Source organism: Salpingoeca rosetta, assembly GCF_000188695.1.
Source record: "Salpingoeca rosetta unplaced genomic scaffold supercont1.13, whole genome shotgun sequence".
Classification (NCBI taxonomy): Eukaryota; class Choanoflagellata; order Craspedida; family Salpingoecidae; genus Salpingoeca; species Salpingoeca rosetta.
The window spans coordinates 147,714-158,652 of NW_004754921.1; the positions used below are offsets into that span (position 1 = coordinate 147,714).

Sequence of the window (10,939 nt, forward strand, 5' to 3'; positions counted from 1 at the left end):
ACACACACACACACACACACACACACACACACACACACACACACACACACACACACACACACACACACACACACACACAATCACACCATCACACCTTACAATAATTTTCTCTGACTCACTGAATAATTTGATGCGGTGTTAATTTTTTTTAGGTCTACCAACATGCCCAATAATCGTTCATGGAAGTTATTGCAGATTTTCCCTTTCGCCCGTGTTACGCCTTGTGTGCCTCTTCTTTCTTCTCTTGTGCTTTGTGGCCTTCTTGTGCTTGTTCTCGCGCACGCGCGCGTGGTGAGTGCCTTTTTCTGCTGTGCACAACCCAAGAAACAACCACCCCCCCGCCCAGTCGCCTCAAGAACCCCTGCGTAAGCAGACCCATACGTAGAAGCGGTGCCAAGACCTTCCCCTACCAAACCCACACTCCCTTTTCCCTTTCCTCCCTTAGCACTTAAAAATGCGCTACGTTGCTGCTTACCTTCTTGCCGCTCTCGGTGGCAACGAGGCTCCCTCCGCCGCGGACATCAAGAAGATCCTTGATGCCGTTGGTGCGTCCTGCGACGACGACCAGCTCAACACCGTCATCTCCGAGCTCAAGGGCAAGGTCATCGAGGAGGTACGCATGCGTGTGTGTGTGTGTGTGTGTGGTAGTCGTTGTATGTGTGTGCAGCTGCTGATGCGGCCAGTGATTTTGGTTTCGGAGGGTTGCCGTGTGCATCACTGCATGGATTTTCGTTTTGTGTGTGTGTGTGTGTGTGTGTGTGTGTGTGTGTGGTGGAGAACATGGCATGATGATCACTGTCTTTGTCTGCCTTTCTTTCCGTCTTTCTTGTTATTGCTGCTTTGTTCTTCTCCCCTTGGTGTTGGTCGTTCATGTACACCTTGAGCCTCCCCCGTTGCTGTCTCGACATGCCACTGCAACCATCATTGTGACACTCATCCCCTGAATCTCTCACCCACTTGCTGGCCTTTTTCCACGCGTCTCATCTCACCTCTACTCTGCACGTGTCATTTGTGTGTGTGTATTGTCTCTTCCCCCTCTCTGTTCGTTTTTAACAGGTCATTGCCGACGGCCGCGAGAAGCTCGCCTCTGTCCCCAGCGGCGGTGCCGTCGTTGCTGGCAGCAGCGCCCCTGCTGGCGATGCCGCCGCAGAGGAGAAGGCTGAGGAGAAGGAGCCCGAGCCCGAGGAGGAGTCCGATGACGACATGGACGGCTTCTCCCTGTTCGACTAAACAGCTTGCTGTTCAGCAGTCGCACGTGTCGTTGTTTGTGCTGTCGTCGATGCTGTCGTTGTCATCGTGTGGCACTGGCGTGTCGTGTAGTACCACGTGCTTGCTCGGCACATGATGACACTTGCTTCTACGCAGCCCAACGCAATCGTGCTTCTGTGTGTGTCGCTCATCTTGAGTACTCTTCCTTACCACCACCGCGCAAAGCGTTGTTGTGTGTTGTTCGGCCGTGTGTATGGAGCTCTTCTTTCCTCTTTTGTGTTTTAAGAGTCCCTACGACGTACACGGACAATACACAGGCACTTGGCAAACGCAACAGCATGTCACCTTGCAGAGAAATTAATCATGGGTGTGGGGGAGGGGAGAGGGACACTGAGAACGAGAGAGGCGGAGGAACACACGCAGGACGTGTGACATGACATGTGCGTGGGAGGAAGGAAGGTCATGCCATTGAGTGTCATGTGACAGCACCAAATTTCGTGCATCACAGAGCGCCCTCTTTCTGTTCGTTCCAAACGTCCTTCATCTGCGTCCCCGCACACACACACACACACACACACACACACACACACACACACACACACACACACACACACACACACACACACACACACACACACACACGCGCGCGCGCGCGCGCGCGCGCTGGCTGGCTTGGTCCATGTTTTGCGTTTGTGATTTTAATGAGACGATGGGTGCTCGGTTATTGCCCCACACTCACTCATGTCACATACCCCCTGGAACATGGAATGTGCCTCCCGTCGCAGGCGAACAGGAACAACGCACACACAGACAAAGGAACGATCAGGAGGAGCACCACCACACCAGGGCGAGCACAACAGCTCGTTCATCTGTAAGACTTCTGGAAGCGAGCGCGAGCGCCAGGACCGCCAAACTTCTTGGGCTCCATCCGCCTGGGCAAGGATGGAAACGAGGGGTTGAGGGAGAAGGAGGAGGGGGGGGGGCAACCGGACGCACGTGAGTGTTCCGCGAACACACAACAAGATACACAAATGGCAGCAAACACGCGAACGGCAGCACAGACAACCAGCACAAGCAACAACTTTATTACAACAACTTAAACAACAACAACAACAACAACAACAACAACAACAACAACAACTTAAACAACAACAACTTAAACAACTTAACAACAACAACTTAAACAACTTAACAACAACAACTTAAACAACAACAACTTGTACAACAACAACACAAAGAGGGAGACAGACCTGGGATCGGCGACGAGGAGGGTACGGTCGTACTGAACAAGAATGTCCTTGATCACCTTCTTGGACGACTCATCGACGACTGCACAGCAATGACAACACACGAGGCAAGAAAAGGGCGGGTGGTTTGGAATCAGTAAACAAATGAGCCACAAGAATGGGCAACTATGGCAGCGAGGGCGACAACACAACGTGGCGATCCAATCGACAGCAAACCTCAGCTAGCACAATAATCAATGATCGCAACACGACACATCCTGCATCGCTGACACACACACACACACGCTTCCGTGCCACCAAGCACACTCACACTTCTGGTAGTAGGCGACAAGGGCCTTGGAGATGGCCTGACGGATGGCTGTGGGGAGAAGTTTCAGAGAGCAAAGAAGTGTGCAAACAACAAGAAAGCAAGTGGGGAAAGAGAAGCGAGGTGGATGAGCAAAAAAGTTGGCCACCACTAGCATCCTCTGGACAGGCAACAAGCTCGTGCAAGCGTCGCAACAGTGTCGCAACACCAACTCATTTGAACAACCCAAATACACACCATCGCAGCCAACAACTTGGACGCAGAGGACATGAATGCAAGGAGCAGTTGCTGACAAGCAAAGATAAAACGCACCGTACACCTGGGCGACGTGACCACCACCCTTGACGCGCACGCGGATGTCAACCTCGGCGAACTTGTCCTTGCCAAGAAGCTGGATGGGCTCCATAATCTGTAACCCGCAACAGCAACAGCAACAACAACACAACACACCACATCACATACGCACGCCAGTGTCAGAACCAATGCAACGCAGGACCGGCATCCATGTGTGTGTGTGGCAATTGCACGAATTAACGTGCAAACAGCGGCACAAGACAACAGCACACATACGCACACGCTCACCTTCTCGCGGAGGAGCTGGGGCTGGACGAGGCTGAGGGGGGAACCGTTCACCTTGAGGAGACCCTTACCCTGGCGGCAGAGCGCCACAGCCGTGGCGTTCTTCTTGCGGCCAAAGACTTGCACAAACTGCTTGCCCTGCACATCCCACACAGCCAATCAAACAAAAGGGCGCACACACGCGTTCCGTGTCAGTGTGTGTGTGTGCATGTGTGTGTATGCATGTGTGTGCTTGTGGTGTTGCGTGTATGTGAATGTGTGTGCATGTGTGTGCATGTGTGTGCATGTGTGTGCGTGGTCGGTGTGGTCTGCACTGCTGTCGCGGTGCTGGCAGCAGTGGGTGTCCTCGAAGCACGCCTGTCTTCGCCCCCCCCCTTGCATCTGTCAGGTGCCAGCATTGACCTGGTGCTGCTGCCGCTGCTGCTGCTGTCCAGATGCTGTGTGCTGGCGCTTGCTGCTGGTGGTGTGTGCTGTGTGCTGATGCTGCCAACGCAGTTTACACACAGCGCGTGCCTGCCTCCCGCCATCGAATCCCCTCAGCCCATCCTAACTCCGCCCATCAGCCAACCAACCATCCATCCACCTTCTGCCCTCAAGCGGCCATCCATCTGCCATCGACCCTCAGCAACCATCCGCAGCCGTCCACGTTGCGACGACATGCTGCGCAAGCTGCGTGCACTCGACCACCACACACAGCAGCAGTCCACATGCACACACACTCACACACACACACACGCACACAAAGCTCACCTCCATGGTCGTCGTCGGCGCGTGGGATCAGAGCAAAAGGAAAAAGGCACGAGGTACCCGGTACCACAAACCAAGACCACACAGGTACTTCCAGCTCAAGGTCCTGGCTGATCGAAAATTGCGAAAGCCAGAAATACACCATTCGACATCATGTCGCGTAGTGAGATGCCCTGCCGTAGATTCGTGCATAGGCGAATGTTAACCAAAGATTTCAACGAATCCTCACAACTGCACACCAAATCAGCACGACCGACAACAACACAAACACCGCCCCAGCTCAGCAGCTCAGCAGCTCGAATCAGCAGCACACACCCCTCAACCTCACACTGCTGCTGTCGTCCTTGCGCTGTTCGCTCAACCCACACCGACCATGGCAGAGAACGGCATGGCCATGCTGAGGAACAAGTTTGCTGAGAAGCTCACGATCCTCAACGACCATGGCAAGGGCATCTTGTGCAAGCTCTACCACACCAAGCGCGTGAGTCCTGCGGAATGTGTGTGTGTGTGCGCCTGTGTGCCTGTGTGCGCTGTGTTTGTGCCGTTTCATGTCACTGTGTGATATGGCCACGCGCATGTGCGCGCATAATAACGCTCACGTACACATACACATGCACGCGTATTGACGTCGAATCTCACTACGCCTCACCTGCCATTGTCAGCTGCTCCAACATGAGCAACCACCCTCGGTGCTCATTGAGAAGACCTTTGAAAGCCAGGTCAAGGCAGCCCTCAAGAAATTCCCCAACGTCGACAGCCTCAAGGTTCCTTGTTTCGTGTGGCTGTGTGTGTGTGTGGCTGTGTGTGTGTGTGTGTGTGGATGTGGATGTGGATGTGGACGTGTGGGCGTGCCTATCTGTCTGTCTGCGTTTGTCTGTAGCTACTAGCGAGTGCACCAGTGTTGAACGCAACAAAGTTGAAGACACAACTGCTGAATGCACCACCGCTATTGTGTCTGCTACTCCAATCCCCCCTGCCTGTGTCTCAACGCTCCGATACGGGTAACGTTGCGTTGGTTCACTGCTTGTAAACTCGCAGGAACGGGACAGCTTCACCTCCGCACGCAGGGAGGAGCTGATGAACACCCTGCAACCCCACTACTACAACCTCGTCGACGCCATGGACTTCCAGGTCTGCGGGCTGCCCTTCAAAATGCGCGCGCACATGTTCGATTGTGCTTGATCTATTGGGCTGCATGTTCTTGACGCCCTAGTGCTCACAACCCCGCCCCATCATGTCTTGTGTCTGCTGCTGTTTCTGCTGTTTCTGCTGCTCTCAGGATCGGGTGAAGGAAGTTGTTGCGTCAATGAGCGCATGCCAGATGCGGCTGCAGCTGGTACGTGTGGCCGCCTTCTTGCACTGCTTGCAAGCACGAATTGTGAACACGTGGGATTGTTTGAGCATGTCTTCCAGCCGGCTGTTTGTTTTGTGCCGACCTTGCCTGCCTTTACTGACACACACACATACATACACACATACATACATAGTTCTTCTCATCTGCTCATCTCTGCTCCTTTTGTCTCGGCGGTGTGTGTGTGTGTGTGTGCGGTCTGTGCAGAACCTCAACTACCGGCTGACGGCGCTGTTTCTGGATCTGCTGCACACATATGTGGCCGTCATTCTGCTCCTCTTCCGCCTCGACTCCCGCCGCATGATTGCAATGGTCTTCAACGCTACATACAGCATGTTCAAGGGAAACATGTACGTATTTTTTTGTGTGTGTGTGTGTGTGTTTGCATATGTGCAGAGGGGAAAGACGGGCTTGTGTCTTTGCGCTTGCCTGCTTCTATGTGGGCGCATGTTGACGCCCATGCTGGCTTCCAAGGTTCCTGTCATTTCACTCGTGCCAGTGCGCTCGTGGGCTCACTACTCATCATCCCGCCCCGTGCAATCATGTGCATGCGTCTCCGTGCATGCGTGCATTTTTGTGTGTGTGTGTGGGTGTGTGTGGGTGTATCTGTCTGTCTGTCTGTCTGTCTGTCTGTGTTGGTGTTAATGTGTGCGCGTGTGCAGGGAGCCGGCGTATCCGCGCCTGTCGCAGCTGCTGCTGGACTACGACACGCCTGCCCGCGTCATGTACGCTCCCTTCAAGCCCCACATCAACGTAAGCAAGCTGCCCGGTGTGTGTCTGTGTGCCTGTGTGCCTGTGTGTCTGTGTGCCTGCGTGCTCACCGTCACACACCCATTCTACTGAACACAAGTATTCAACGACACTTCAACTTGCACAACCATCATGACGATGACCTTCGCAACTCGCCATCTCACCTTCAACCCGTCCCTCCTCCGCTTGTCGTGCGCTGTGCAGATGATTCTGACGCCGCTGATGTCTGTGCGGGCGCACCTGGACACCATGTACCAGACGGCGGACGAGTTCAGGAAGGCGCACCTCCTCAACATCGCAAACAACCCAGCAAAGGTGCCCCAAACAACCCTCTTGCTCGTGTGCGTGTGTGGGTGTGGCGGGGGGGGGGGTGTTGGTGGGTGTGTGGGTGTGGGTGTGGGTGCGTGTGTGGGTGTGTCTCTGTGTGTGTGTCAATGTATGTGTGTCCGTGTACGTGCCTGTGTGGGTGGGTGGGTGTTGGGTTTGAAGGATGGGCGCTCGCGCTTTTGTCGAGGGTGGACGGTTCCTGCTGTGATTAACACCAGTGCTCGCCGTTGCTCACGATGCGTGTCGACGTGTGTGTGTGTGTGTGTGTGTGTGTGTGTGTGTGTGTGTGCCTGTGCGTGTGTGCCTGTGTGTGCGTGTGTGCCTGTGCGTGTGTGCCTGTGTGTGCGTGTGCGTGTACGTGTAGATGACTGAGCCCGAGCACATGTACGACGTGCTGCCGTTCACGACATCGACCGATCGCATGATCCACTGGCTCGTCTTCGGCTATCTTCTCGTAAGCTGCGTCCCCGCTCTCCAACTGCGCATGTCATGCAGCCAGCCCGACTTGTGGGCCGCTTGCGCACTGCCTACTTTATCACTCGAACCCTCTGTACACCTCGTCACTCACTCATGTTTCTTCACACACACACACGCACGCACACCTCACTCACACACACACACACACACACACACACACCTCACGCATGCAACAACAACAACAACAACAACAACAACAACAACAACAACAACAACAACAACAACAACAACACCACCACCACCACCACCACGCGCGCCAGATTCCGAATGCGCTGGCGGAGGACGAGTCGATGATGACGATGCTGCGGTGTCTCGGGGACGGCTTTGTGCTGCAGCTCTATCGCACCGAGGTCGCATACCCGCACACCCTCCTGGACACAACCCTCGCCTCCCTCGCAGACGCAAAGAAGATGTCAAAGCAGAAGGTATCCGCACACACGCACACGCACACGCACACACACACGCACAGGTTCTGTAACAGCACACTCGCCGATATGCCTACCTGTCCCTCACAACTGTGTGTGTGTGTGTGTGTGTTTAGGCGCAGGTTGCTGAGCAGCTGGCGGCCGCCATCACAGAGGCGCCGACGCTGCACCGCGACCGCCGCACATATCTTCGGCACAGCCTCGCCCAGCTCCTCGCCCTCGTCCAGGACAAGCCGGGCCTGCTCGGGCCAAAGGTGCAGTCTCTTGGCGGTGGTGGTGGTGGTGGTGATGGTGGTGGTGCCATGTTAGTTTGATCAGTTTGGGGTCTTGTTTGCCGCTGATTACGTTTATTGTCTTCTTCGTGTCTCATCCACACCACACAATGTTCGTGTGTGCGGTTGTAGATGCCTGTTGTGCTGCGTGGGCTGGTCATGGCGCGGGACGAGGTGAACTGGCTAATGCGCCACGCACACGCGCAGCCACCAAAGGCAAAGGCAAAGGTCAACCCAAAGGTCTTCCAAGACAAGTACGTTTCTGACGCCGAGCGCGCTCTGTGGGTGTGTGCGTGTGTGCGTGTGTGCGTGGGTGGGTGCGTGGGTGGGTGCGTGGGTGGGTGCGTTGCGTCACGGCTTGCTTGCTCGCTTGTTTGATCCACACTCCAGTTGTCGGCGCGTTTCTCATTCACTCACCCCATGCCATGCCATGCTCGTTCCCCTGTTCTCTTTTCTCATCTGTTACACCAGGGATCTCTCTGAACTCCTGTTCTACATCACTGAATTCAACTGTGCGTCCCACCCCAACAGTCATTCAGCCCATGCTGTTGCCATTTCCTCAGCACAACACGACCCCCCACGAATGCTCGACCCTCCACTCACATCTATTGAGGCCTTGCAGTGCGCTGTGCTCACGTTGCTGTTGTTTGTGCATCAGATCTGTTGAAGGGACAGCGGGCGATCATCTCGCGCTATTTCAAGGACTTTCTCACGGGCCACAACCTCACCGTCATCCGAGAGACAATAGGGGTGCGTTGTTGGCTGTGCTACTGGTGGGCACGTGTGCATTGCTGCTCTTCCCTGTGTCAGTGTCTTTTGTTTGTTTGTTTATTTGTTGTTGGTTGTTTTTTTTTTTTCGGATGTGTCGTTGCCCTCACCAATGTGCTCTGCATTGCACGCGTGATGTGGCAGGCGCTGCATCTCTCTGAACACGAGCACAAGATCCTCAACGGATTTGCACAGACGCTGGAGGCCCTCGCTTCCGGTCCGTACACACGCACGCACGCACGCATACGCACGTCATGTTACGCCTTCAAACACGCACACGCACACAACACACACACACCTTGGTTGTGCTGAGTAAAAAAACAATTGACGTCAACACGTCTTTCTGCCCCTCACACCACCTCTTCCCCGCCCCTCACAACACCACCACCACCTAAACCACCTAAACCACCGTCACCCCCTCTCAACTGCTGCCAGGCGAGGGCGCGTCGTTCGCGGGGTTCCGCCTGGATTGGCTACGGCTGCAGGCCAGCATGTGCGCCGCCAACGTGCCCTTCCCGCTGCACCAGAACGAGCTGTTTGCCTCGTACCTCAACCTCGCCGAGTTTAACTCATACCTCCTCGACAACGCAGACACGTTTGTGCGGGAGACGTCCATGCCGGCCAACATGTGGTTCTACCGCACGACCCTCACCAAGATGTTTGACACGTGCGTCAACTCCCCCGCGCACCAGCGCTTCTCGCTCGCTTTTGTCATGCTCTGCGACTCGTTCTCCTTCAACGCAACGCCCTTCTTCCCAGACGAGGTATGACTACGTACACATGCTTGTGTGTGTGTGTGTGTGTGTGTGTGTGTGTGTGTGTACAGAGGGAAACTGCGTGTCATGGGACAGTGTTCTTCTTTTTCTCAATCCTGTGCTCGCATGAATTGCCGAAACATCATCCGTGCCTTGCACCCTTGCATACACTCTCGCTCACTCTCACTCTCACACTCTCACACACATACACACATCGCTGCCTGCACTGCGTTCATCCAACTTCATTCTACTTTGTCGTCATCCCCAGCGCATGCAGATTGGGCGCGGCGCTGCGGAGATGGCAGCCAACTTCCTCGCCCGCATCGCCTACAACACCACGCTCGCCGTCCACGAGATGGCAATGGCCCACGTCGCCCTCGGCGCAGAGGTGTGTGCACATGTGTTTGTGTGTGTGTGTGTGTGTGTGTGTGTGTGTGTGTGTGTGTGTGTGTGTGTGTGTGTGTGTGTGTGTGTGTGTGTGTGTGTGTGTGTGTGTGTGTGTGTGTGTGCGTGCGTGTGTCTCTGTCTGTGTCCGTCCGTCTGTCTGTCTGTCTGCCTGTCAGCCTTTCCACACACGATTCAAGTCACCATTGGACGAACAACATCCACTCAACATCCTTGCAGCATTTAAACTCATTCCTGCATTGACCTTCCTCCCCCCCCCCCAACTTCTTGCTTCTGCTTTGCGGTGTGTGTTGTCCAGCTGCTGCCATCAAAAGCGGTGACGGTGATGGTTGCCCGCACGAAGAAAGGGAAGGCGCCCGTCAGCAAGGACGCAGATCGTGACCCAGAGACAACGAAAAAGTCGGTTGCTCTCCACACCTCTTCACCTTCCACGCGCGCGCACTCACTCACTCACTCACGCACGCACGCACGCACGCATACACTCACCCACTCAACTCAACTCAACTCAACTCAACTCAACTCAACTGCAAACTGCCATTGCTGGTGTTGCGGATGTGTGCAGACTGGAGAACCTGCAGGCGACGCTGGCAGACCTGTGCTGGGCACTCAACCACCACGTCACCGTCAACGTCTTCAACATCTGCTTCTCCCCGAGAGGTACACCAAGCAACCCAGGCGCACATGAGACGACACAACACACCCACTCTCTTCCTCGTTGCTCATTGCTCTCCTCCTCCTCCTTCGAACTAGACGATGTTCGCTCACTTACCTTGCCTTGGACCTTTCCACCTCTGCCCTGCCCTCCGCCACTGCAGAGTATCTTGTGAAGAACCTGTCGTCGACGGTCCCGAATGCATTGAGCCATCTTGTCACCATGAACGCCCCAGATGGCGTTCCCCAGCGGCCCTCCGTCTGCCTCAGTGCAGTCAAGGTCAGGCACACATGCGCATGCACACACATCACATACGCACGCACACGCACACACACATACGCACACACACACAGCCGATGCTTTGCGACGTGGGTGTTCCGTCGCCATGCAAGCTCACGCCTTCTCCTGTCCTTCCTCCTTCCACCTTCGCCGATTGCCTGCATGCATTTCAGTCGTACATGGCGGCCTATCGCTCCCTCGAGAGCTACGTCAGCATCGACGTCTCCAGCATCTTTGCAAACGCAATGCTCGACCAGGTCTGTGTTGTGTTGTGTTGTTTGGCGTACTTTTGCGTTTGTTTGGTGTGCATGTTGTGTGCACATTGTGTACATGTGCATGTGCATGTGTGTGTGTGTGTGTGTGTGTGTGTGTGTGTGTGTGTGTGTGTT

General features: G+C 55.0%; 4 protein-coding genes across 4 annotated transcripts in view; 3 read left to right on the plus strand and 1 right to left on the minus strand.

Annotated features, from left to right (window-relative positions):
* PTSG_12321 (uncharacterized protein) overlaps window positions 1-342 on the plus strand; it is a 4,121-nt gene extending 3,779 nt beyond the window's left edge. The window contains exon 7 of the mRNA XM_004993274.1: window positions 153-342. Coding sequence (XP_004993331.1) covers window positions 153-173 — 21 coding nt within the window. The 3' untranslated portion in view covers window positions 174-342. The remainder of the gene's footprint in view (window positions 1-152) is intronic.
* Window positions 343-454: 112 nt separating this feature from the next.
* Window positions 455-1,230, plus strand: PTSG_12322 (60S acidic ribosomal protein P2; the record flags this gene model as incomplete). Its single annotated transcript, XM_004993275.1, has 2 exons — window positions 455-613; window positions 1,057-1,230. 2 exons carry the CDS (start codon window positions 455-457, stop codon window positions 1,228-1,230), a joined length of 333 nt encoding a protein of 110 aa, XP_004993332.1.
* A 659-nt stretch (window positions 1,231-1,889) lies between these two features.
* On the minus strand, window positions 1,890-4,137 carry PTSG_05463 (40S ribosomal protein S16). The gene is made up of 6 exons (XM_004993276.1): window positions 4,093-4,137; window positions 3,346-3,480; window positions 3,076-3,172; window positions 2,767-2,814; window positions 2,460-2,538; window positions 1,890-2,141 (listed from the first exon to the last, which is right to left on the minus strand). Exons 1-6 carry the CDS (start codon window positions 4,096-4,098, stop codon window positions 2,075-2,077), a joined length of 432 nt encoding a protein of 143 aa, XP_004993333.1. The 5' UTR covers window positions 4,099-4,137; the 3' UTR covers window positions 1,890-2,074.
* Window positions 4,138-4,282: 145 nt separating this feature from the next.
* Window positions 4,283-10,939, plus strand: part of PTSG_05464 (uncharacterized protein) — a 10,826-nt gene continuing 4,169 nt past the window's right edge. Inside the window, exons 1-20 of the mRNA XM_004993277.1 lie at window positions 4,283-4,570; window positions 4,752-4,853; window positions 5,128-5,220; window positions 5,369-5,425; window positions 5,648-5,790; window positions 6,103-6,193; window positions 6,395-6,505; window positions 6,882-6,971; window positions 7,255-7,419; window positions 7,536-7,673; window positions 7,824-7,945; window positions 8,163-8,203; window positions 8,350-8,441; window positions 8,604-8,676; window positions 8,895-9,223; window positions 9,483-9,602; window positions 9,918-10,018; window positions 10,182-10,276; window positions 10,435-10,550; window positions 10,724-10,807. Coding sequence (XP_004993334.1) covers window positions 4,463-4,570; window positions 4,752-4,853; window positions 5,128-5,220; window positions 5,369-5,425; window positions 5,648-5,790; window positions 6,103-6,193; window positions 6,395-6,505; window positions 6,882-6,971; window positions 7,255-7,419; window positions 7,536-7,673; window positions 7,824-7,945; window positions 8,163-8,203; window positions 8,350-8,441; window positions 8,604-8,676; window positions 8,895-9,223; window positions 9,483-9,602; window positions 9,918-10,018; window positions 10,182-10,276; window positions 10,435-10,550; window positions 10,724-10,807 — 2,271 coding nt within the window. The 5' untranslated portion in view covers window positions 4,283-4,462. The remainder of the gene's footprint in view (window positions 4,571-4,751; window positions 4,854-5,127; window positions 5,221-5,368; window positions 5,426-5,647; window positions 5,791-6,102; window positions 6,194-6,394; window positions 6,506-6,881; window positions 6,972-7,254; window positions 7,420-7,535; window positions 7,674-7,823; window positions 7,946-8,162; window positions 8,204-8,349; window positions 8,442-8,603; window positions 8,677-8,894; window positions 9,224-9,482; window positions 9,603-9,917; window positions 10,019-10,181; window positions 10,277-10,434; window positions 10,551-10,723; window positions 10,808-10,939) is intronic.